Below are 27,735 nucleotides of genomic sequence, written 5' to 3'. Positions count from 1 at the left end.
CAAACATGCGAGCTCTTGGCTTGTGATTATAAACAGTTGAATCAATCCCTGCTAGCATTAAACTCAACTCCGAGAATCATCTAATCACTTAGACACGGCCCCACCACAGCCGCTCCCCCCGGACACGCTCAGCTCAAAGCCATTGGATTCAGAGCACACACACACAGAAGACTTTATGCCATACACATGTACAGTTATGTGAGTGCTATGTCAGAAATGATGATTTATAGCACTCCACATTGAGTCGCATTTAAAAGCGCCTTTGCCTTTGCCTTTGCCTTTGCCTTTGACTTGCTACAGCGAAATGTTGTGCCTCATGTTGACTTGCCCATATTTGTTATTCTTTGCTGTTTCGCTTTCTTTTTGGCCTTCCCTACCCACTTCTCCCCACTGTTGCATGTACAGCGTTTTTAAATTGCATGCAAATATCAGCAGAAGCACAAAGGAGGAGTTCCATATATTTAGTATATGATTTGCATGGCATTACGGAACCTCTAGGACTCAACGACAATGGGAATTTGGGTTATGTTCAGAAGCAGACGTACCGGATGACATCAAGTATATGTAAGCTGTATTTGAATGGCAAGCTGAATCGGTCAAGCCACGGCCGTCCATTGCTTTACCGTGCATTCGTCCGTGCGGCCATTCATTCCGGCTTCTATCCCACCTTCTATTCCTCCATACATCACTCTATCCGTCCATCTGTCGCTCTTTAGAAGAGTAGAATGTTGGGAATGGCAATGGATATACCCTAGTCAAATCATAGTCAAACCCTAGTCACATCCTAGTACTTACTTGAGCATGGTTCGAGCCGGGAGTCATATTGATCTCTATAGACCTGCTCTATATTACTTTACGGAATACATAAGGCTAATATATATATATGTATATCTACCTTTGTTCACTTTCAGCTGATGGATACAATCACGGCGGGAGCAAGCGTCGCCTGTTCGGCTCGTGCGACGGCCGACGGCATCTCTATTGCATGCGCAGTGCTTCGGTCAAGTCGGTGCGACAACAGCAGCAGCAGCAGCAGCAGCAGCTCAGCGTGTCCGGCGAATGCTGCGGCCGACTGCAGCGAATGACCACCATGAGGCAGCAGCAGCAGCAGCAGCAGCTGTACCTGAGCTCAGCCAAGGATGGGGAGAGGCGTAAGTCGTTGTCCACGCCCAGCTTGCGCGTCACGGAGGCGACGCTGCGCAGGTGAGTGCCACTGAGAGCCACTTGAGAGCGCTTCAGCAGCTGTCTAAGGTTTCGATGCGTTTGCCCGCAGATCGAATGAGAGCAAGAGCCTGGAGAGCAAGAAGCGCGTGGTGAAGATGCTGTTCGTGCTGGTGCTGGAGTTCTTCATCTGCTGGACGCCGCTGTATGTGATCAACACAATGACGATGCTGATTGGACCCGTGGTGTATGAGTATGTGGACTATACGGCCATTAGCTTCCTGCAGCTGCTGGCCTATTCCTCCAGCTGCTGCAATCCGATTACCTATTGCTTCATGAACGCCAGCTTCCGGCGCGCCTTTGTGGACACCTTCAAGGGCATGCGGCTGTGCAATGGGGGACGTTTCGGGTTCTGTCGTCGGCGCTCCAACAACAAGACGAACTTGTCCGTGGCCGGTAATTCGATTGCGCTGGCCAATTCGGTGATGTCTAGCCACACCATACTGGAGAGTCCGCGACTCTGAGGCAGTCGACGTCAGCAGACGTCAATGAAGCTGCGTTCGCTGAGAGATAGAGATAGAGATAGGGATAGGGATAGGGACAGGGATGTGCGTGTGGGCAATGGCACGAACGAGGGGCTAATGGAGACGGAGTCGCTGTAGAGTAGACTAGACCCCTAGAACTATGTATGTGATGTGCAAGAAACTGAAACTGTGGTTGTCAACGATTCTACTCCAAGTAAGTTGTGCTTTGGCATGGATGAACGAGATATACATATGTATATGAATATGTGCATATATATATATTGGGTTTCAATGCGTGAAACCAACTAAACTCTATTTGTATTATTAATCTGTCTTTTATTGTAATATCTAATTGTTATATGTAAATTGTTGGACTTATCCTGGCAGCGTTTCAGTGTTTATACAAATGTCTTTTTTTTTATATATATATATGTATGTATAAAATATAATTACTATATATATATACTATATACGCAATCAAGAGTAAGAATAATCGACAATTTTAAAGATTCAAATCTATTTGAAAACCAATTTATTATAGCCGTAAGCAAGATCAAGTCGAACTAGAAATTGCATTTGACAAGTGCATAAAACTGTTTACTTGAAACTTCAACAACCGCAAAAGCCCACAAAGTATTACGAAAGTAAACTAAATATATGTATGAATCAATGTATTTAAACAGAGTGAAAAAAAAAGAAAACGGAAACAAAGAAAAATCTCTTAGATCTTAAACAGAATATATTCCTTCTTGGGGGCGAACCCAAAAACCAAACCTTGGCGCGTTTCAAACCGTCCGTCAAAACTATTTGTCAAGTTAGCTTAGTGTTTCGAGATTTTTGTCGTAACTTCCAGGCGAATTAATTTACATTTAAGTAGAGCTGGTTCACGTTTCTGTGTGACTCGCGCTTAAGATGCGAAGTTCGAGTGTCGCAAACAATGAATTTCCAAATCAACTAAATAATTGTAGTACCTATACATACATACGAGCATCAGAAGATATTACCGCATATATATATGTGTATGAATTACGTCTGCGTGTTAGCGAGTTTCAATATTTTCACTTCAGTACACCTCAACGAACTTACGAAGTGCAAATTCAGCAATTCAAATGTAAAATAGCAATAAATGTGTTTTATGAAAATACCAAAAGCGCGATTTATTCCGGGGCATACTTTTAGGCTCGGCTCTGTAAGGTCGGTGGGGCGGGCAGCATTCGCAGAGAATTAATTCGAGCACTCATGAGCCATGACTGCCTGCCTGCCATTGATTGCCCATTTGAAGTTAATGAGCAGCGACGCGTCGTAGCTCAGCTCAAGTTGCTGTGCGTGTTGGCTGGTTAGCCGCCTGTCCTGGCCATGTTGGCCACGTTAGCCACGTTGGCCATGTTTGGCTGCAAACGCTGATAGACAAAGGCAGCGTCAGTGCCATAAATAATGCCCAGTCGACAGGATGTGTGGCTAGATGCTCTCTCAAAGCACATGCTTATGCCAGCAGCTCTGGGTGCTCGAGTGGGTGCGAGCCGAAATCAATTACCGTCTGACCGCATGGGTCTGAGCTCTCGCTCTCTCTCTCTCTATCCCTCTCTCTTTCACACAGTGCAGTTGCTTTGCGAGTGGCGTTGAAAGGGATAGCTGCCAAATGCTAGCTCATTGATTACGTTGATGGACGATTAGAAATCGAGAGAGATAAGGCGACGTGACGAATCATTTTAATGGAAATGGATTTGTTTTCCATTGCCCAACAATGGGAATATGTTCTTCCAATTACTGTTTATTAGACTGAAAGTAACTGCAAATATTTTTGGTATGGCCAATGCAATTACGTGGCAAAAGACATGGCTTGGCTTACTTAAGCTAATGAGAATCGCATAGAGGGCAAGAGAGAGAGAGAGAGAGAGGGAGAGGAAGAGTCAGCGATGTGTATATGGATGTGTCAATGGGAACTGGAATGTGCGACTGTGGATTTTTATGAAACACAATGAATGATAATGAATAGCTCGATTCGAAATGGCATTACAAATTTCGTTTATTCATTATGATGAAATATGGATTTATATCGATTTGTATGTGTGCAAATGAAATGATTTATCGATAAGACATGATAGATAATTTTGCAAATGAGGATTCCTGGTAATATATAATGTCATCTGAGCTAGTATATGCACATGTATATATATATAGCATAAAACTTATATTTAATCCATATCTGCCACGCCCCCAAGTATTCTGCAAAGTTGTATATCAAAGGATTTTGATTATGCTCATTAGTAATAATATGTAAAATATATGGCTTTCAGATTTTTGTTGATATATACTATATAAGACAGATAGCTTATATAAGTTCTTCCTGGGACATGACATATATATGATAGTTTTTCAAGGGATCTATATAAACAACATATGTATATGTATTGTGTATCATAATATGTATAGATTATATAGATTATCGATAGTTGTATGAGGATGTCATGAGAGACATGGGATCTATATTATAAAACACACACACACACACACCCTCAACTTGTTTAGTTTCTATGCCCATAGATAAATTAAAATCATATTTTTATGAGAATCGCATAGAACTATGGGCCTACTCATTGGCTATGCACGTCTCTTCTATGCAATTCTCATGAATTTATGTTCTCCGCTCGCTCGATTGCTCTAGATATAGCCAGATGGAGACATTTCGAGCAGCTTCCGCTCCACTTGATACATAGGCATATGCAATAAATAGATGGGGCCGCGTCGTGCAATATCCTTTGTGGGCGATCATATTTGGGGCACTCGATAAAAGCTGATTGTTTGCTGATGGAAACAGCTAGAAGCGTACCCTTGTGTGCGTTTCTGTTTGTGTTTTGCTGTTTATTAATAGGCCAGGGCCTGCTTGGGGCCATGCTTGGGGCCATGAATGGCAGCTGCCGCTGTCGAATCGTGGTGTATTCCATTAGCACATTCGTCCCTCGATTTGTCACAATTGCAATGGGCCCATTTGCTGCGAGGCCCCCCCCCCCCCCTCCCCCGCAATCAGAGTGGAGCGCGCGCGCGCTCCAGCTGACGTCAGCTGGCCAAGTGTCCTTAGCCGTTCTGCCATGCCGTTGTTGTGGTTGTTGGTGTTGTTGTTGTCGTTGGCCGGGGCTACGTGACAATTACCACAGTTATTACACGTAATGAGTACAGCCACAGCATGCAAACAAACAGAGGCTGTGCGTGGCACTAAGCGAGGGGCGTGCGCGGGGGGCGTGGGGGCCGAAGACAAAGGCGCACGACGCGACGTCAGCAATGGGAATTATCTAGTATTTGTTTTCGCTGCGATACGACGCCCAGCTGCACGCTGATGAAACCTTCTTGGAATTGTAATCAGATCACGGCCAGCAAGCACTTGAAGCACCTGCAGTATAGATGCCACGTCAGACAGACAGGGCGAGAGAGAGGGAGATGGGGAAAGAGAGACGTTCAGGAAGATCGCAGTCCTTGGCTCAAGAGCGACCCAGTTTTCGTATTTTTGTTTTTCTTACCTGAGGCAGCTGTGCGAATTCCCAAGCAATTCAAATTCAAATAAACATGCATAATGCTCCACTTGTATAAATGGCACCCGTCCCCTCGCCTCTGCCCCGCACCATCTGCCGCACAGCAAGCCGTTCCGGTTGACATTAAAATGGCCCATTCGTTCCCAGCAACTGCATTAACTTATTTATTTATTAAGCATTTATTGCTAGCGGCATGCCCATAGACACAGTCACAGCCTGCCACAATCTGTGTGGCACGCACTCGCCCCCAGCACCCAGCACTCAGGTGCGCCCAGATGCTCTAACGGAAGTGTGCTCTGCTCGAGGCTGGAGAGCCTGGAAGTGCTGCACCAGGACTGGGCCTAGGAATGAATACTAATTAAAGGGCTGGCCCAAACACACATTTCCGTTGCCCGAAACTAAAAGGCAATTATTAATAAATTATATACATTTGTTAAGGTATATACATACATGTATATATATATATATATATATATATATATATATATATAATTTTTTTCTCATATACCATGTACAATAAACGTGCTGAAAGCAAGAAATGAAAACAAAACACAAAAGTTTGGCATGCCGAAATTTAAATACCCTAATACACAAGAGTGTTGCTTAGTTTGAGAACAAGTTTGTTTGAAATACAGAAAACTTTTACATCTATTATTGCTATTATATATTGTTGCATTCAGTGTCATGTGGTCTTCATATAATTGTATTTCTATTTTTATTTTTATTTTCCAAAATTCTATAAATTGAAGTTCACTTGCAAATATAATCAATAAGTTATGGACATATCAGATTTACCAAAATTGACAATGATTTCACTTGTCGTGAAGATCACCTGCTGAAAATTTCATTGAAATCGGTTTAGTAATACAGAAGATATTCAGAAAATTGACAAGCAGCGTGGCAATTTCTTTATAAATTATAAGCACACATTTGAGAATTCTCTACTATTCTAGAAATTCGAAGTTATCTCTCATGATGATGGCCAACATGATGGGCATACCCGTTTGCTCCAAGGTCAGGGTATCTCCTAGTCAGTCTACGCTTGACTACCTTTGCACCATAGAACTGGACTACTATGGGCTCGCTCATCTGTGCGCTTCATAAGAAAAGCGTAATATCATTAGCAAAGTGTATTATGGGCATAACAACAAGAGGTCAGTGTACGCGCGCTCTTATGTAATTGGCAGACTGTAAAGGGAGCAGGGCAAAGGAATGGGGCGGAGCTGAAGCTAAAGCTGAGGCTGTGGCTGCGGCTGTTGCTGCGGCTGTTGCTGTTACTGTCGCTGGGCAGTCGATTACGAAATTTACGAATTGAATTCATATATATGTATGTGCATACATATATACCGTTTTTTTTTCTTCATTTTGTAGCTATTTTAAGCTCAACAGCAAACTCTTATAAGCGAACAATTACTTGAGTTATTGAAGGCGTTAAGCGAATGCCTAACTGTGCATGCGCCTGTTGCCCATCAAGTATACGCACGGAGGGCCCGTAAGGCAACGGCATGGCGACCTTGACCAGCTTTTTTTTTTTGTATTTTCTGTTTTCGGTTGATGTTGTTGTTGCTGCTGTGATTTTGTTAATCGTCTTCGATGGCAAACGGCGGCCGCTTGAGACTTCAGACTTGAGACTCGAGACTCGAGACTTGAGACTTGAAGGCGGATTTGCGCAACGGACGCGCCCTTTTTGCCCAATTATACAATTGCGACGCCGTTACTTGAATTTCGCTGTTCGCTATCCGCCGCCATCCGGCGACTCGACTTCAGTTGAACGGGTTATTCGTATTGTATATTAATTATGCTGTTTATCTGTCGCAATTTTTGAAACGTGGCTCGGCTATTTGGAGAAGTTTTGCGGCTCATTTCATGCAGTTGACCTTCGTGCGCAGCGAAATTAGTTGGCGACTTCATTTGGCTTCGTTTTATTTATCATTTTCTTAATACATATAAATTTTATTTCATTTTATTTTATTTTTATTTTTTTTCCCATACTTGCAGCTTGAATTTTAAATGCCTGCAATTGTAATTTAAGCGTGGTGAAAGTTTCTTTATTTTATTTTAATTTATTTTGCTGTTATCGTTGAGCCTACCGCAAAGAAAAGGCTTAAAACGATTTCAGAAACAGTAACACAGCTGCAATGATTGAATAACTGCGCGTAAGCGAAATCTTAACAATAATTACAATTTGTTGTAGTTCGTATGGGTCTCACGCGAGCAGCGAGCGCAGAGCGCCCTCTGGCGGCAGCTCGCCTGATGTTTAGCCAAGAACAGAACCAGCCGCTGGGCACATTCTTGAATATTTTCCAAGCGAAATGATCGTGTTATTATGAGAAATATGAAATATACACACGAGTCGAGAAAACTGTTGAATTTTGCTTTATGCTCAGCTCTTGCTTAATGTTGCCTTTAAGATATATGTATAATAACTAATAGAAATTAAATCACGTTTAGGGTCCAAATAAGACTGCTCGACTAGCTACTGAGCCCTTGAAGAAGAGCTGATATTCTCATAATTCATATATGCAAACACATACACGTGCGCACCTGATTTTTGATAAGGTTCGAATTAGCTATAGTCTCTATTCTCTAATAAGTTTACATACACATTTTCATCAGATCTCAAGAAGCACGCAATTAAATGATTTTCTATTTAGTTATATAATTCACTACTAGTAGTAAAATGATAAGCATTTGATTGTTGTTACTATAAGTAGTAGTAGTATATATGGTATACGTAGTTTATATAATAGTATTTATAGTATAAACAGTTTGCATATAGCATATATAGTACACTTAGTGAAGAAATGATTTTCCTTGCACTGGCTGAATTGCAATTAATCGTCTATATACGCTATAAAAGTCATTGGTCTAGCGATTTATATTATAGTCAATATCAACAGCGAATCGCCCTCCTTATCAATATGAATATAATGAGCAGCGCTCACCTGTCAGGCCGTTCTATGCCCCAGTACAAATTCGTTACAAATTCGTATGAAAAAGATTAGGTCGTAATTGGCACTCATATGAGAATTGCATTTGAATGTAAAATGAAATACATAACACGACTACCAAATACCCTACCTCGCCCATTGGCAATTTGTTTAGAGTATACCCTTCCTCTTATTCGACAATGTCTATAGAATCGATCGATCAGGGCATTTATAAGCTAAAGCCCATCTCTTATGTTTCAAACTTAGTGGAGATAGTCCTAAAGTGGTTTCCCTGAGCGAATCTATGTACCGAATTTCGTGAATCTACGAAATATGCCAACATTTGTTATCGATTTCAATCGATTTGTACATTTGTAGATCTAGCTACCTTAGATCACATATAAACAGAGGGACTTTTAGGGGCACGGACTGGTGGATTTTCCATTTTCCAATGGGTTCAGATGAGACAAATATTATAATCACAATGAATCAAATAATATACGAGTAAATATAATTGAAACAAATCTAAAAAGGTTATTTGAATGGTATTGGATTGCCGAGTTTATAAATGATAACATGACAAAAACAAAAAAATGAGAATGAAGCGAACAATTCATTGTTTATTTGTTTGGTTTTGTTTTATTCACTGTTGCCTAATATTAAAAACAGTTCTGTACGTAAAGCACGTTCTCAGCTTGCTATGATATGATATGATATATGATCGTGTGAGCTGGCCAGTCCAAAGAGTTGATGCATAGTTTTCGCTGAATTACCGTATAGTCATTCACGGTATCGAGTCGGAGGCATAGCACACCGTGAAATCATGATATTCGCCATTGTTCGTGACAATGACCCACGCCAGAATGGCCCATCCGAGTACCGAGTGCACTCAACACCCAACTTATTATTATTATTATTGCTTTTGGTTCCCAAAACACATGAAAACGGAAATGTTTTTCTGCTGCGCTCGGCATTTGGCTGCAATCGCTTTCGACTTTGCTTCAATTACGTTCCATTCAATGCTGTTGCTGGGCCAATAGAAGCAACAACAAGAACAGAAAAAAAAAAACCAATCTGATAAACAATTGTTGAATAATATTTGTGGAGCACTCGGTTTTTCTCAGAATCAAGTTCGGTACGGCTAACTATATGAGCTAACGATTCCCAGTGATTCCAACTAAAAAGAGGATATTCTATAGATCGTTATGGGGACTACTAAGTAGATTAGTAAGTGCAGGCATAATACACAGAGACCTTAACAAAGGAAAAGGGGGAACGATTCAACCCTCTACATATTCCCGTTAGGTTGAACTAAATTAAATTACTGTCCATCTATATTACCCAAAATCATACAAAACCACCTTAACATGACTTACAATGCTATAATGTAATGTAAAAAAAAAGAAAAGCACGAAAACAAACAATTTATTTAGATTATTTCAGTCGGGCACTACCGACTGTCAAATACCTATTTGTTGAATAATTTTTTCCTAAAGGAGTTTGGAGTTCCCCTAGGTATAGATAGGAAAATGGATAAAAAGTGTATTATACCAATACCCTCATTTCCTTTCCTGGATAAAAGACATTTTGAAACAACAAAGTTTTCCTTAAGCACCTTGGATTACTGGAAAAATTGAGTTCGCTGCTGTAATGAACTGTCCCATTTGCATAGAAACTTCTCTTGGACTTGAGACTCTGAAATATTTTGAATATCTGATTGAGTAACATAATATATTCATATGGCTATTTCCACAGAACTATAAAGCACTCATGGGAGTGAAATGATGCTAACGCAAATCGGCGAAAGGAATGCTCGGGGGGGAGAGATCTATAGCAATTATCTGGATAGATCAATAGAACGCTGCGACGCGACTCATTTGCATGGTGTTATTTGTGATACCAAATAGGTCAATGGACATGAAAACAAGAGTAACCTTGAATACCAATTCCGGAGCTAACAGAATGAAAACATAAACACTTGGGAGACGACGCGTCAGAAAAACACGCTAGAATCTTGCCACAAACTAAACTACAATGGAGGGAGGCGGCGGCAGGGAATCCATAATCGATGTGACCAGCACGCGGTCTCTCTGTGATGCTCTTACGAAATTTATTAATATATTTGTTCTTTGTGTGTGTGTGTGTTTTTTTTTTTTACAAAAATTTCAATGAATCGGTTGCTATGACGGCAATCGTATCAAGTGGGCGGCTGAGGAGGAGCTGGAGGTGGTGGAAGAGGGGGGAGCGGGAGAGAGGCACGGGTCTCTGCGTAGGCCCAGCTACGGTTCATTCAAAGAACATGGCAAAAAACCCAAAGACGTTTCAGTCATGTCCAATAAAGCGCAGCTGGCGCACGAGTTCATGGCCAGCGGGAGCGGGACTGACTCGGCTCGGCTCGAGCTCAGGCCTGAGATGGGGCTCGTAATCCGGAAATCTACGCGCTTGTCTCATTCACAGGTGGCCCAACAGCAGCTAGTCTCGTTTTTTTTTATTTTTTTATTTTATTTTAATTTGATTTTTTCTTAATAATGATTTCATTTGGCTTTAATTTGATTGGCATTTGGTGTGCTCTTTGTGTTCTAGAACAGGAATATGAATATCAAATAGAATTTCATTTGTTTTGATAGAATTTGCATTGTTTTGTGCGCCATTATAAATGCAGATATTTATTTTCGTATTTTCATAACATTTGCCAATTGACGCAAGCCGAAAGAATCTTCGAAACAGAAGCGCGCGGCTTACAGAGGAGCTCTGGAATATTTAAATTTATGCTCGAGGAAGTGGCGCACTACTAGTTGGGGCTAAAAGCGAAATACGCTCAATGTGCGCCACCCCAGCGGTGCTAGCCGCTAAGCGAGGTGGTTGAACCCCCCTTGGCACAAACACACACACGCGCACTCACACATGGCCACAGAGAGAACACGCTCTACGCACACACACACACACACACACACGCACGCACACACAGACAGTGCTTGAGCCAGGCCTGCAGCAGCTGCTTGATTCCAGCCTGGCTCTGACTCGGGCTCTGTCTCTGGCTATGGCTATGGCGCAGTAGCAGCAAGAATGCTAAACGAAACCGCTCGAGTGACGAGAGACGCGAGCCGCGAGACTTGTGGACGTCGCGCGGGGGGTGGTTGGGGCCAGATGCTGGTTCTGCTGGCGTTTAGCTGGACGAAGGGGTGGCGGGGGCGGTGCTGGTGCTGGTGTCGGTGTCGGAGCATTGGTACGAGAGGTTGGCCGAGCTGTCGCTGGGGACTGGAGATGTCAGCGTACGCGCTCAAGGTTATGGCTATGGTGACGAGACGACGCTCTGGCTATGGCGCATCGACTGACATTATATAATCGCCGTCGCAGGTTGAGCTCATTTGGCCATTTTAATGAACGCCTCTCGGACAATGGGGGGGGACTCGGACTCCGACTCGGACACCGACTCAATCTCAATCTCAGTCAAAGTCTCAATCTCAGAATCAGAATCAGATTCAGAATCACAGTCAGAGTCAGACTCAGAGTCGGTCTTGGACTCGTCGTACTCCGACTCGGACATGTGTACATCGCATGCCGTCGCCGCCGCCGCCTACAAAGTTCATTGCTACCTAGAGCTTGGCGCGAAAACTAAAAATGAAAACACGTTGTATCCGCATCTCATAAATACGCATATGCTTAAAGTCGAGCGAGATGGGTATAGAGTGGGTGACCGAAAGACAGAGAGAGAGAGAGAGAGAGAGGGGGGGTCGGATTGATACTCATCATTTGTGTGTAGGGCTCATGGCTCAGGGGATTCTGATTAACTGATTAGCTGATTAGCTGGCTGATGATGCTTAGGGGGGAGCCATCGACGAGTCAGCATGAGTCAACTGGCGGCCCGGCCGGTGTGGCAACAGGTTGTATTACTAGCTGGTGGAGCAGGGGGCGGAGGGGCTGGCGCGAGGCCCTTTAACTGCCAATATTGTTAATCATTTGTTGTTATGCAGAAGCTCATAAACAATAACAGAAACAACAACAACAACAAAACAGAAACAGAAGCAGAAGCTGAAGAAACGTAAACAGAAAACGAAATGTCGCAGTTTTTTTTTTGTTTTGTTTTTTTTTTTTGTTTTCAGTTTCAGTTGGGCCCTTAGAACTAACGGGCTGAGTCTCAGTCACCCTTCCCGGCCTCAGTCTCTCTCTCTCTCTCTCTCCTTCTCTCTCTCTCTCTCTGTCTCTGTGACTGTTCCCCTCTGCCTCTCCGCTTCGCTGTCGATTCCGTCAGTTTAATGAACCCGCCTCGGACAGCAATACGCACATTCTTCGCATATTTTGGCGCGTGAATCTGAATGTCAGCGCATCGAGCCGACTGTTGCTATCCCCTACGCTCGCTGCGCAGTTGGCGCACATCCAGCGCCAGCTCCAGTTACATAATGCCCAAGCAGAATATATGCATATATGTATATTTTCCCGGTGGAGTTCAATGAATTGCCAACATTTTCACACGTTAGCCAAAGGCTTGAATGCTTTTGCATTTTCTTTAATTTATAATTTTATTATTGCTGTTTTTGATACCCTGCACTTGAAGAGGAATGAAAGGGGGAGTTTAACGAGGTTGATATATGGATATATATTTTTGGAATTTAAGAACTTTTGAGGTTAACCGAATTTTATTTATATATAAAAATTATGTTGTAACTAAGAGTCTATCAAAATAAAAAATAAATAAATAAAATGGAAAATAAGTTTAGAAAATTTGTAGATTTCCTGAAATATATATATAATTATTTGAATGTAATACTTTTTTTTTAATAATTATGATTTAAGAAACTTGCTCTAAAAATTATACAAATTTAATTTAGGCAAAAGTTACTATATATGCATATTACAAGGTATTTAAAAGTCAAGAAAACTAAAAAACAAATAAATAAAAATAGGAAAAACCCAAGCAAATATATCATCTCTATTAAATTCCGCAACTGCAATACTTCAAAAGTCTCTCCAGAATTCTTTTCAACTTTTACAGGGTATCTGGCTGTGCGCTGGCTACGAAAAGTCACATGAGAACCAAAGGAATAACAAAGAATTACATTTTTGCAGACATGCATATAGGCTATATTCGCTGAGGTTGGCATCTCTGGAAACGGCTATGAATCGACTTGGCTTACGTAAACAAGAAATATGTTATGTTGTTCAAGATCTGTTGAGGGCATCGGATTTCGTCGGCTCTGGCCAGATACTTACTACGTAGTAGTATTATAGTCCATATAGACACCTGCATTGCCGTGTCCGCAACAACACCGAATTCACATTTATAATCTCGCCCAACTATCGCTCTCTGTGTGTATAGGAAGCACTAACCGTGCGATTAGATCACATTCGACTCATATGTGTACGTACGTACTGCAATTGCTAATCAAATACCTGAGCGTTCATTGACCCCGTACGTGTTAAAGACTTCCCATTGCATACTGTGGCCATACATACATAAATGGATGCGGAAATACTATATATATATATGTATGTATATATGTGTCTATCTATATAGAAATTGACGACCAACTGCATAAGCTTTGGGCAGAGGGACGGTCGTGTAGCGCATCGGCGGTACGTTAAGGCCGAGACGCAGCTCTCGCGAGTCGTCGGATTCGTATGCTCGATAGCTGTGAAATTCTTAAGACGTCTCGAGTGGCGGCGGCTTCTTTTGCGTCGTCACGACATCGATTTGTCAGCTCGAGTTCGAATTAATGAGTTTTCAAGGCCAAAAGGATGAGCGACAATAGAGTGCGAGCGAGATGGTATACGGCGTGAGCAAGACAGCTACATACATACATATATATCTGATAGTTGCCGAATAATAAGTAGCTAGAATTCCGTGTATCGGAATGGACAGAGACAGACGGACGGAGGGACGAACGGACGGACAGTCGGAAAGATTTATTTTTGTTTTCGTCGTAAATTTCATAATATTCTATTCTTTTCCATAAACATTCGCATTTCCATTCCCGTTCCCGTGCCCACACCCGCTCCCTTTCCCGGCCCAGTTCGGATCGTGGCCAAAGTCTCAAATCGCTGGCCGGCACCAGGCTAGCACTACGCGCTTAGATCTGCTCTTGCCGCCAATTCTTCGCTAGATTCTGCGTTGTCATGTGGCTCGACGTTGTTTTTTTGTTTTTCTTCTTTATTTTCGCCTCGACATTTACTGAATGTATCTTATTTTGTTTTTGTCTGTTTTTGTCTTCGGTTTTTTGTTTTTGCCTTTGTTGTTTTCGATTTTGTAGCAGGAATTCACAATTCTGTTTTCAAGTTCAAGAGCACGCACACACACACACACACACACTCACACACGCACACGACATGAAAGATGGGCCTGTCACCGAAACTATTTACGATACTTCTCAGGCTTAGGACTATTTTACGCATTCTTTTGCGTAGATTATTGGGGAATAGATAAACAAAGAAATAATATTGTTTACACCTTGCGAGCCCACAGATATGCATAAAATATTGAAACAAACTAGAAATCAATTGAAATTAAGATTCTTGTTTACGCCTAGCACAGCAAACGCAAGACCCTCTGATGTAATCTGCGCAAAAGTTGGTAGATGCATCAGAGCTGGCGATGCGGGAAAGTCTTTTCATTATCATTAGCATTGTCATTAGCAATGTCATTAGCATTGCCATTAGCAATGTCATTAGCCATTCGCATTTACGCTTCCATTTTCATAAGCATTATCATTATCAAATCATTAACGTTATCATTATGATTAGCATTGTCATTAGCATTCTCAGCATTGTTATTAGCATTCTCATTATTGTCGTTTACGTTACCATTTTCATTACACTTATCATTATTATTAGCATTGTCATTAGCAATTCTCATTAGCATTGTCATTATCATTGTTCATCATAATTAGCATTTATTATCTTCATCATTATAATTGTCATTAGCGGTCATTATGACCCGTTTAGTTTCAATTTCCGTTACAATTATCACTATCGCATCATCATTATCCTTATCATTGTCATTATGACAATTTCCCATTCCAATTTCGTGGAAAATCGTTATCTTTGCCATCATTATTATCAGCCCCTCTATATATGTACCTGTAAAACTGTACAATAAAAACTTTTTCCATAACATATAGCGAGTAAACATATATTCTAACTTGCGAATCTTTTGCCTCGTAGTAAACAAGCCAAAATAGATGTTAAATAAAAATAATAAACAATGCAAATTGCTTTATTTAAAGTGGGTTTTTTGTTTTTTGTTTTCTTTCGTTAATTGCTTAACAATGTGCGCATGCACTTTTTCCAATAATTATTGGATCTATAAATAATTAATGACTTAGAATGACATGAATAAATTAAGCAACGAATAATTCTATACACTTTTTATTATTCTGCGAAAAGGAAACAAATATCCGAGAATAATTAATTGTGGAATATTTATTGTTATATCGCATATAGAAAAAGAATAGAAAGTAAGCGAAATCCATTCAGTCGAGCTGGTTTTCTCGGTGCAACTTCCCTCCCGACTGAATTAAACTCTTTTGTTTTGTTATTTGTTCGGTTTATTTGAGTTTTGTTGTTGTTGTTGTTGTTGTTGTTGTGTTTCGCTTGTCGGCTAATTTGTTATTTATTGCAAATGTGTGCGAACCTGCACACAAAAACACAGATAGACATACGTATGTATGTATGAATGTATGTATGTAGGTATATTCTAAGCGTGAACATGCTTTGCTATGCATGCAGAGACATGCACACACCTGAATGCATACCTGCCCGTGCCTGTGTATGTTAGAGTATTTTACAAATGGTGCTTTGTTTGGCCGCTCAAGGTCGCGCCATAAAAAGTGTGCAAAAACAATTCTAAATATTGCATCACGAATGCGAATACACACAGAGAGAAAACGTTAAGCAACACGTGCCGCAAAATTCTCAGAGCGAACCCCGAACACTCTATTGCTGCCGATGCCGATACAGATGCAGCTCAGGCTGAATTGAAAAACAGATGAGATTTTCGTAATGCCATATTAATATCAATATGAGTGGCATTAGCAATAGCATTGGCACCAGTATTAGGATTTCGATTGACATTATGATAAGTATTAGTATTAGCATTAGCATTCGCTTAAAAAGGGCATTAGAACTCACTATATCACAATGATTAGCATTAGCATTAGGATAACATTAACGTTGGCGTTATTGTCATTAGCATTAGCATTAGCATTCTCATTAGCATTAGCATTAGCATTAGCATTAGCATTAGCATTAGCATTAGCATTAACATTAGTATAAGTATTAGCATTAGCATTGTAATCAGTATTGTAATCAGCACTAGCATTAGCATTAGGATTAGCATTAGCATTAGCATTAACATTAGTATTAGCATTAGCATTGTAATCAGCATTGTAATCAGCATTAGCATCAGCATTAGCATTAGCATTAGAATTAGAATTAGCATTAGCATTAGCATTAGCATTAGCATTAGCATTAGCATTAGCAATAGCATTAGCATTAGTATTAGCATTAGCATTAGCATTGGCATTAGCATTAGCATTAGCATTAGCATTAGCATTGGCATCGGCATATGCGTCAGTATTAGCACTAGCATTACTTATCATGGGCAGGCGATATGGATAACTAATGGATAGTAAAATAGTCAAATGGAAGTTGTACAAAAAAAAAAAAAAAAATGATCCCCGACTTAGAGCAGTGATCGAATAACAGTGCGCAGTAAGACAGGACTTGGATTGTTCATTCGTCAATAAATAACACCTGAATAGACATAAATCGTATACCAGAACCAGAAGAGAAACAGTTTGAAATGTTCCCATCTTCAGTTTGTGTTGTTGCTAAAGTTCCTGAAAACAATCTTCGGCACTCGTAGAGAGTATTATGCATATAAGGCATGGATAAATGGATATGTGAATATATTAAAAAAATTCGTTATTTATATCTGCTATCTGTGTGTGTGTAGATAATTGCGGTATTTATATTAATGACTAAATTTTGTATATTTCAGTTTCGAAACGCGTATTAATTAATGGGCCATTCGTTTGCTGTCTATAAGTGCAATCGCAGTTGGGCGGATATGCTGACGTTATGACGGTTGTGCTGCCTTTGCCCCTCGCATCAGAGATTCAGATTGAGATTGAGATTGTGATTGAGATTGGGATTGGGATTGCGATTGTGATTGAGATTGAGATGTGGCAAACCAGTTAGTTATTACCTGTCACCGGGTTCGTCTGGGACTGCGCAGTGAGTCTCATTCGCCTTTGCCTCTAAAACTGAAACGAAACTGAAACTGAAACGAAACTGAAATCCAATCCGACACTGTCTCCTGTCTGAGTGGCCGTGGCACCGGCTCTGGCACTGGCTGTGGCTCTGCCTCTGGCTGTGGCTCTCTGTCAGATCTCTGGCGGCATATTTCTGCACTGACTCATGTCCGGTATCCTTGGCTGACTGTACAAGCGGTAACTATTTCAGTTCACATTCTGGGGCTTGCCTAGTCAGTCATTAGCCTTTTGGCAGCAGTTCCTGGAAACTTCGCCGGCCGCTCAACAATGCGGCCGCTGCTGACACCGGCCTCTGCTTTGGCTATAGATCTGTGTGTCTGGGCCAATGACCGCTTCCAAGGCCGCGTGCGCAGTGCACAGTTTTCCTGTTCTCGATTTTCATGATCAGTCTGTCAGTGTGTGTGTGTGTGTGTGTGTGTGATCCTTAAGTGCACAGAGAGGGAGGGAGATGGAGAGTGAGAGAGTGAGTGAGTGAGTGAGTGTGCATGGGTAGTTTGTTGTCCTGCGCTGCAGCGGGTGCGTTGACCCAACGGCCATTGTCGTAAGTGCTTTGGTTTTTTTTTTTCGTTTTTGATTTTGATTTCCTAGAGGCCACGTCAGCAGTTGCCTGCCACATGCAGCATCCTAGTTCGGCAGCTGTTGCCAGTTCAATGACTCGACTAGCTACTCCTCTGTGCGGCTGTACGACAACAGTTGCTGCTGCCTAGTGCAGTTGCTATAGTTGTTGCTGTTGCTGTAGTTGTTGCTGTTGCCATGTCGCAATCTTAACTCCTGGCTTGATTATCTTTTGCTTCTGCTCACTCTCCCTCTCTCTCTTTCTCTCTCTTTTACTCTCTCGCTTTCAGCCCTGTTTACACATTTGTGGCGCGTGATTTTGGCCACAGCCTTGAAGCTACCAGCTTCACATTTGGCATTTGAAGCTCTGGGTTTTTGTGTTTTTTTGTTGTTTATTAAAGCTGCTGCTGCGCCGAAACATTTGTCTTCTAGTATATTTCAGCTCTGGCTCTGGGAATGAGAACGGGAAAGGGAACTGCGACTGCGACTGTGCTGCACTTGACATTGCCACTGACTTGTTATTCGCCTTATGCTTCATTCATCAAGCAGTCAAAAGCTCAGAAGGCACATACAGAGAAGCAGAGCGAAAGAGAGAGAGAGAGAGACAGAGAACAAGTTAGACAAATTCAATGCATAAATATATATATTTCAATATGAAGAGATAGAGAGAACGAGCGAGAGAGAGAGAGAGAGAGAGAGAGAGAGAGTTGCTAGGGAGATTCAGATGCTGTTTGCTGATGCTTACTAATTATCAAAATTGAATTGAATTTAAGTAGATGCAAATTAGTTCATTGCCCGCTAATGCTAACAAAACGAGTAGAGCATGTTCTAAATAGCACATGCTCGACTAGCTGCTGCCCTGCAATTTCAATTGACAATTTGAATGCTGTAAAGAGTTTGCGCTGCTTTCTGTCGAGCTCTACCCATATTGAATGCAGCTGTAATACCCACTCGAAGAAGCCTTCGTTCAGTGCCCGTGCTTTGCTCAGGTACAGGGTATCTATGCACACACTCGCTCAGCATAAGGCCACGCTGTCGCTTTGAACATTTTCAAAATACCGCAAATATTGTGCATAATCCGTTCACAATACGCATAAATATCTGAATGTGGTTAATTATTTCACAGACTGTCAAAACAGGCGTCCATTAGCGGTCAAGAATTTTTGTGGGATTTGGCTATAGCAATACACAGAGCTGTCGTATATACGTACGTACGTATATGGAGTGTGCTGCTGTGAGAGATCGGAGCTGGGGCTGGCAGAAATGCCAGCAAATTGGCTAAGGTTGAAGGCCCTAGCAGACGGTGCTGTAGCTACAGTTGGTATTCAGTTTAATTAGTCCAAATTACTGTAAATAACTAGCTAAAGTCTAGCAAAAAAATATGTGTTCTACATATATTTTTATTGGGTAGTTCCTATAAATAAAGGCATTATAATATAATAATAGTAAAATATAAAAATATTATAAGTTCAATATATTATCTAAATAATCTAATATAACATAAATCAAGTATCACGTCACAGCCCAAATGCTGGCAATTTTTCTTCTTCCGAATTTACCACGTACATTATATGGTATCAAAATATACCTTAATCAACTAAATAAAGGATATCTACAGCTCAGTTTAGTCGATAAATTTAGTTTGTTGCTAGTTTCTAGTGAAGATTCAAACTTACACATAGAAAACACATATATATATATATTTTATTTTATATAGATTAAATATGAAATCTATATAAATAAGAATTCTATATATTTAATTTTGTATTTTTCATATTTATAAACAATTTTTTATCTTGATCCCAACTCGTGTACGTGTTCCACATTTCAATTCCTTAACACTTTACATAGTAGCATTTCAGAGTTACAAAATACATATTGTACTTCTTGATAGGCCACACCCCTATTGGGCGTATTGAGAAAATCTTAGTACTTAATAATCAGAAGAGGATACCCATACGTACGGGCGTATGGTTAGACAGACGTACAGTCAGACGGACCCAAAACAAATTAACTCTTTCGACTAAGTAAATTAATCCTCAATAAAAATATTGTTTGTTTTGTCTTACTTTTACTTTTAATATTGTTTTTTTCTGAATATGAATTAATGAGTTGTGATACATAGGTGCTGAATTTACTTTTAGGTAATATATGATTATATATATATATATATATATATATATATATATATATATATATATATATATATATATATATATATATATATATATATATATATATATATATATATATATATATATATATATTATTATATAAAGTGAGTAGCAAGTGAGTTGATTTATCTAGTTTATCTATATGTTCCTATGTATGCATATACATATATAACTAAATATATAATATGATGACCAAGATTAGGATATAATCCATCTACAACCTTAGATTTTTCACTCAAGTTCAAGCTTAAAATATTATTTTAAAAAATTTCTTTTCTTTTTTAAGTGCGAGAAGTTTTAATATTGCTAATACTTACGGCATATAATTTAAGTTATAATGTAAATATGATTTCATTTATTTGAATGCATATATTCATATACAATTTATTTGATATATGTGCATATATCGAAGTTTCTGGGCCAGCAAGTGAGCGTCTGCTTCTGGTTCCGTCTGTCACTTTGCTTCATTTATTTTGAATTTTTTTTCTTTGCCACTGCAGACTGCGCCGCTGATGTCGGCAGCGTTTGGCGTGTGGCTGAGGGTCAGATCTTGTCCTTAAGCCCAACAAAACAAAAACCGGCATGGTCTTTGGTTGTTGGTAAACAAGAAGCAAACAAATCGTTGAATTAATCGAAAGGCGAACCCACGAAACGAAATCGAAAGCCACAGAAACTTCTGCAGAATTGATTACAAATGCATTTGAATTTGAATTTGAAATCGAACCAAAAAAATAATAAGAAACATTAAAAAACCTTTTCATCGTCCGAGTCGTTCTTGTTGTTGTTGTCATATAAAGAGATCTCTTATCTTGTTTATCTGCCGCTCGGCTTCTTCTTGTTCATTGTGGGCGAAGGCTTGGCTAATTGACCCCAAATGCAAATTGGCTGCTCTTGAGGGGTAAAGGCAAGTGCAACTGCTTCCGCTATATGTGTTTAACTTGTATGAATTTTCGCGCAGTGTAGCTTAGATTTTATGCATATGTATGTATGTATGTGCATATGTATGTATGTCTTATCAATTGATAAGCGCTGCAAGTACATCTGCCCGAGCATCTGCGACAGTGACTGCGACGACGACGGCAACGACGACGACGACTGCGACAGCGACTGCGACTGCAAAGTCAAGCGCGCATCGCTCCAGCGAGAGCTGCGTCAGCCGCTGTCGACTGCCGAGCGCCGACTGGCCAGCGTCTGGTTGCTCTTGAGCTTGGCTTGGAGCACAGTCAACAAGAAAAGAAGAAAAAAAAAAAAAAAAAAAACATAAACAGAGAGCGCAAGCGGCGCTCGCGCTGCACTCAAAACAAAAGCCGAGCGCCCGCTTTGAGCTCAAACGTGTTCGAACATGCTCGCTGGCAACATGTTGGCTGCGATTGAGTGAAACGCCCTGGCTGCGCTGCTTATTGGAAACTTGTTGATTTGCCGCTGCCGCTGGTCAGCGGACGGGGGCAGCGGGGGCAGCGGGGGCAGCTGCTAGCTGGGGCGAAACGACAGCAGCAGCAGCAGCAGCAGCAACGGCAGCAGCAACGGCAGCAGCAGCAGCAGCGGCGGCGTCATTTCAAGACTAATATGAGCGCATCAAACAGAGTCGCTGACTGAGACTGAGACTGAGTCGGAGATGGTGATGGAGATGGCGATGGAGATGGAGAGGGCGACAAAGACGTAGACGAACACTGATATGAGCGAGTGCGCTGTGAGTGACGCCGACAGCGACAGCGACAGCGACGGCAGCAGCAGCTGCAGCAGCCGCTGCCCAGCTTTTGACTATCAGATTCTGTCCCAGAGCGGGCCACAGTCAGAGCCAGAGCCAGAGCCAGAGCCAGAGTCAGAGTCGGAGCTGCGCAGCCAGCCCGCGCTCTGCCCAATCGAGCAGCTCGACTACGTTGCAGACGCGCTGCGTCGCAAACGGCAGCGTCGTATCGGTCGGTCGGTCGGTCGTCGTCGTCGTCGTCGTCGTCGTCGTCGTCGGCTCTGGCTCTGGGAGTGTGCGCGCGCTTGAAGCGGCCGAGCCGCGATTGCCGTCGATCACTCGTTCGCGTTCGGCGCTGCTCTGCGAAGCGGCGGCCGAGTTGTTATAAAAGTGGCAAGGACATACGCTCGAGCCATTAGTCGAAAACTATAAACGCTCGACGCGAAATCGTCTCCGGGTCTCTCTCCGCCTACTTCTTCGACACCGAGCACGCAACTATTTTTTTTTTTTAGATCTACGCTTAAACTGTTACCAACACCAACACAACAAACGCACAATTTTAGGCGGTTAACAAGAAATACAAATTTTTTAACTCAATTCACACAAAAAGGAGAAATTTTTTTTACTGTTTCCTGCGCCACGGACAAAACTACAATAAAAAGCAAAAAAAGGAAAAAAAATAAGGAAAAATTCCAGCATAAGAATTGAATTTTTTTCGTAACGTTCGGACGCCAAGTAAAAGCAAAAGTGACAACAAATGACTCTGCAGTGCAGCAAATAAATCAAGCAAAAAACAAAAACAAAAAAATATATATATATATATCTGATATATATATATACATAGAAGGAAACAGCATCGTCTGCTTAAAGGACGACGCCCCACCCACCCCGCACCAGAGAGCAGCAACAGAAAACTCGGCAACATGCTGGGCGAATCGTATGTGATAAAGTTTGTGAAGCGCCAGCTGCTGATGGAGCAGCAGGATGCCCAGAATATGCTGCTCTTCTCGCTGAGCTTCCTCACGCTGATCAAGCTGCTCCAGTGGCTGCTGCGCCTGTATCGGGAGCTGCGCAAGCTGCCGCCCGGCCCCTGGGGCCTGCCGGTCATCGGCTATCTGCTGTTCATGGGCAACGAGAAGCACACGCGCTTCATGGAGCTGGCCACCAGGTACGGCAGCCTCTTCTCCACCCGCCTCGGCAGCCAGCTGACGGTCGTCATGAGTGACTACAAAATGATACGCGAGTGCTTTCGCCGCGAGGAGTTCACAGGACGACCGGACACGCCGTTCATGCAAACGCTCAACGGTTACGGTAAGTCGACAAATTTAAACAAAATTGATCGAAAAATTAAAACAAAAAAATAATAATAAAATTTTTTAAAAATTTAGTACAAATTAAACATACAAACAATTTTAAAACAAAATCAAATAAGTCTAAATCTAAAAAAAAAAAATCTAAATAAAAATTGGAAGAAAATATTAGAAAAATTAAATTAACAATAAAAAGATCACATATAAAACATAAACATAAAAAACGTATTTTTTTTTTTAATTGAAAAGAAAAATTTGAAAAATTATAAAAAAAACATTACTTAAATATTTATTTGCACTTTATTTAAATAGTAAAAAATGGCATACAAAATATATTTTTAAATATTATTTTAATTGTGCTTTTCCTTAAATTATATGAAAATCAAATAATACATATCTATGAGCAAATAATTTTATTTAATTCAAATCTACATATATTTAAACATGATAAACATTTCTTCTCTTCATCTACCAAATTGACTTTTTAAATGACAATCAATTTAATTTTATGCTCTGATTTTTTTTACATTTTATTCATATATACGTATATTTGTTTTTATTATATTTGTTTTATATATAGTTTACTACTCATAGTATTTTTATTTTGCGTACTATGGAAATTTACAAATCAATCGACACGTTCCAAGCTTTTGCTGCGCCAGCACAAAATGTTTAATAAATAATCAAAATGCAAATAAATATATAAATATTAATGTGAATATAAATAAATAAATAAAAGCAGTCAAGCAGATACATGCATACCTTTAAATATAAATATATGTATATACATATATAAATCTGTATATATGTATGTATATCGCAATGCACTTCAACTTTCAATAAAATGTAAAAAATTAACGAAAAAGAAGAGGAAGAAGAAGATGAAGTAAATGACAATAGCAATGCATTTCTTTGTTGCCCGCTTAACTTAATATATAATTGTTGCTGTTGTTGTTGCTGTTTATTTTATTTTTTTTTCTTTTACGGCTGCTTTTGGCCCGGCCATAAGCCGCTTTTATTTTATTTTGTATTCCAATGATAAGAGAAATAAAATATAAAAAATTCCATTTCTTGCATTGGTGATTTCATTTTTGGCCCAGAAGTGGGGCAGAGCCTACCTCAATTAAAGAAAGAGAAAGAAGAAGACAGCAACAGCAACAGCAACAAAATACAATTAAAAATTAAATAAAAACTCAGTTCGCCATAGCCATATATAAATATATACAATATATATAATTATATAGACATATTTGTATAGAGATATATGTAGTTTGTAGTCATGCATATGTGACATTATGAACAAGTTGTCTTAATATATTGGACGGCATTGTATCGCTTGCAGGCATCATCAATAGCACCGGCAAACTGTGGAAGGATCAGCGTCGCTTTCTGCACGACAAGTTGCGCCAGTTCGGCATGACCTACATGGGCAACGGCAAGCAGCAGATGCAGAAGCGCATCATGGTGAGTACGACGACGACGACGACGACGTTGATGATGACGATGAGCAGCCGAGAGAACATTCACTAAACTCTCTCTCTCCCTCTCTCTTCCCACTCTCGCGCAGACGGAGGTGCACGAGTTCATTGGGCATTTGCATGCGAGCGACGGACAGCCGATTGACATGTCGCCGGTCATCTCGGTGGCTGTGAGCAATGTGATTTGCAGCCTGATGATGTCGACGCGTTTCAGCATCGACGATCCCAAGTTCAGGCGCTTCAACTTTCTGATCGAGGAGGGCATGCGGCTGTTTGGCGAGATTCATACCGTCGACTATATACCGACGCTGCAGTGCTTCCCCAGCATCTCGACGGCCAAGAACAAGATCGCCCAGAATCGTGCCGAGATGCAGAAATTCTACCGTGACGTCATCGATGAGCACAAGCGCAGCTTCGATCCCAGCAATGTGCGCGATCTGGTCGACTACTATCTGTGCGAGATCGAGAAGGCCAAGGCCGAAGGCACCGATGCGGAACTCTTTGACGGCAAGGATCATGGTAAGTGATCGACTCGGCTTGGCCTGCCGCTCGACTGAATACCGAATGCTAACCAATTCTCTTTCGCTCTCCCCAACGCCTTGTTCATTGCAGAGGAGCAGCTGGTTCAGGTGATCATCGATCTGTTCTCGGCGGGCATGGAGACGATCAAGACGACGCTGCTGTGGATAAACGTGTTCATGCTGCGCAATCCCAAGGAGATGCGACGCGTCCAGGACGAGCTCGATCAGGTTGTGGGTCGCCATCGTCTGCCCACCATCGAGGATCTGCAGTATCTGCCAGTCACTGAGTCGACGATACTCGAGTCGATGCGCCGCTCCAGCATCGTGCCATTGGCCACCACACACTCGCCCACAAGGTAAGCTATCGATAGTTGGCCATCGGCTCATCAGCTATCAGTCGGTTATCAGCTGGCCACGCCCATGCTTGTGGGCCGTGCGGGCGCATGCTTACGCATGCAGCGAATTGTGCGCAAATGCTGAATGCAAATGACGACAACGAGGTCCGCACTCGTCCGTTCATTCACTCCACGCATGGACAATGGCACGCGATTGGCACATTCATTGTCGCCGCCAAGGGGCCGGCCTGCGGAGGGGGTGCGGCAGCTGCGGTGGGTGCTTGGGGCTTTGCCTCTCACATCACATCGCATCCCATCAAATCAAATCAAATCAAATGGCACTGGCACTGGAAAGCCAAGCAACTGGGAAACTGCCTTTCATTCAGTACTCAAGCCCGGGCTCTTTCCGCACTCCGCCACTCCAGCGCCGCCCCTCTGCGTCCGGCCGTGCGGTATCATTGGACGCGCTTCCTTTGCGTCGCAGTTTGGCCCAGTTTCGGTTCTACGCACTTGATAATTCTGATTAGAGGCTTGTCAGCTGATAACCGCACAGCGAATCAATAATACTAAAAGCAGAAGAACTGCAGCTCGTTTGAAACACTTGACTAACTTGCCATCATCTTCCCCTCTCTCTCTCGCTCTCTATTTGCTATCGCTTCACAGAGATGTACAACTGAATGGCTATACCATACCGGCCGGCTCGCACGTCATACCGCTGATCAACAGCGTACACATGGACCCCAATCTGTGGGAGAAGCCGGAGGAGTTCCGCCCATCGCGCTTCATCGATACGGAGGGCAAGGTGCGCAAGCCGGAATACTTTATACCCTTCGGTGTGGGCCGACGCATGTGCCTGGGCGATGTGCTGGCGCGCATGGAGCTCTTCCTGTTCTTCGCCTCGTTCATGCACTGCTTCGACATTGCGCTGCCCGAGGGCCAGCCGCTGCCCAGCCTGAAGGGCAATGTGGGCGCCACCATAACGCCCGAGTCCTTCAAGGTCTGCCTCAAGCGTCGCCCCCTGGCGCCCACGGCCAGCGAGCCGCATCAAGTGCGCAATGTGGGCGCCAACTGAGCCCCAACTGGGCGGGGCTCAACAGAGCACGGTTTTGTTCCTACACAAGTTTTTTTTTTTATTATCATTATTATTATTATTATTATTATTATTATTATTAATATTATTATTATTATTACTAGAGATTTATATGCATAGATAGAGCGATAATATTGCTTAAGAAATTAGGCCTTAGGCTTAGCGTTAAGTAACAAGTTTTCAAAGGCTATACGACGAGCCTGTCATCAAGCGATACAGATCCATTTGTCTACCTATCTATGGACAAGGCATCTGTATCGTTAATCATTTAGCTATGTTATGAAGCAATCAAATTCTATTCTTTCAACCCCAAGAAGCTGTGTTCAGTTAATTAATAATTAATTCGTAATTAAAATACATTAATTAATTAGCATTTTAATTAGCCAAGTTGAAATATTTTGTTTACAAACATCTTTATATAGATACATATATATATAAATAATTTTTTTGTCTTTAGTTAGTTGATGTTTTTTTTTTGTTACATTTACGACAACAAACAACAAAACAAACTGTGGTTTATTTTAAGCACACAAATATAGGTAAAATAAAAATAAATTAATAATACAAAACAAAAAAATTATAAAAATTTTAATAATAAAACAAAATTAGAAAACAAAAACAACAAATTCTTTTCTTTTAAAATTAAATAAATAAAAATTAGAAAGTTAATTTATTTTTTAATAATTAAAACTTTTTTAGCTGAAAAAATTTTAATAAAAATCTGAAGTGAACAACTAAATTTGGTAAAAATATTTAATTGTTTTGATCTGAAAATTAAAAAAAAAAAGTAAAAAATGTATTTAAAAAAATGTAATAAAATAATATCAATTAAAATATATTTATTTAATTGTTATTTTTTGTGACAGCTAAAAAAAATAGAGCACATAGAAAACCATTTTATGTTCGAATAAAAAATTATATAAATCAAAAATATATAATTAAAAATTCCCAAAAAAATAAACATATCTTTTATTTTCAATCGTTAAATTTGTATAAAAAAAAAAATATTGAACAGATTTTTTTATTTTTTTCCGTTTACATAAGTCTTAAAAGAATAGCGAATTAATTTTATTTGCCAAACACCGCTTAAAATAAGTATAAAAATATTTTGATTGTTATTTATTATTTATATTGCTATAAGATAAATGTTCTAAGCATGTTAAGCATAGAAAAA

General features: G+C 40.9%; 2 protein-coding genes across 2 annotated transcripts in view; both read left to right on the top strand.

The window, feature by feature from the left end:
* The window catches only part of CCKLR-17D1 (Cholecystokinin-like receptor at 17D1), a 29,104-nt gene extending 26,269 nt beyond the window's left edge, over window positions 1-2,835 (top strand). The window contains exons 4-5 of the mRNA XM_089263841.1: window positions 912-1,203; window positions 1,274-2,835. Of these exons, the coding sequence (XP_089119967.1) occupies window positions 912-1,203; window positions 1,274-1,685 (704 nt within the window). The 3' untranslated portion in view covers window positions 1,686-2,835. The remainder of the gene's footprint in view (window positions 1-911; window positions 1,204-1,273) is intronic.
* Window positions 2,836-21,818: 18,983 nt separating this feature from the next.
* Cyp18a1 (Cytochrome P450 18a1) lies at window positions 21,819-27,147 on the top strand. The gene is made up of 5 exons (XM_030390117.2): window positions 21,819-23,138; window positions 24,480-24,601; window positions 24,705-25,134; window positions 25,228-25,492; window positions 26,135-27,147. Exons 1-5 carry the CDS (start codon window positions 22,751-22,753, stop codon window positions 26,541-26,543), a joined length of 1,614 nt encoding a protein of 537 aa, XP_030245977.1. The 5' UTR covers window positions 21,819-22,750; the 3' UTR covers window positions 26,544-27,147.
* The last annotated feature ends 588 nt before the right edge of the window (window positions 27,148-27,735 follow it).

This window comes from Drosophila navojoa, chromosome X (assembly GCF_054131105.1).
Source record: "Drosophila navojoa isolate 15081-1374.11 chromosome X, UAZ_NAV_1.0, whole genome shotgun sequence".
Lineage (NCBI taxonomy): Eukaryota > Metazoa > Arthropoda > Insecta > Diptera > Drosophilidae > Drosophila > Drosophila navojoa.
Note: the sequence above shows the minus strand (reverse complement) of the source record. Positions and strands in the feature narration are given on the sequence as shown.

Coding starts and splice junctions, on each gene's coding strand:
- Cyp18a1 (XM_030390117.2), top strand. CDS start 22,751: ATGCTGGGCGAATCGTATGTGATAAAGTTTGTGAAGCGCCAGCTGCTG. Junction 23,139..24,479: donor GCAAACGCTCAACGGTTACG/GTAAGTCGACAA, acceptor TATCGCTTGCAG/GCATCATCAATAGCACCGGC. Junction 24,602..24,704: donor AGATGCAGAAGCGCATCATG/GTGAGTACGACG, acceptor ACTCTCGCGCAG/ACGGAGGTGCACGAGTTCAT.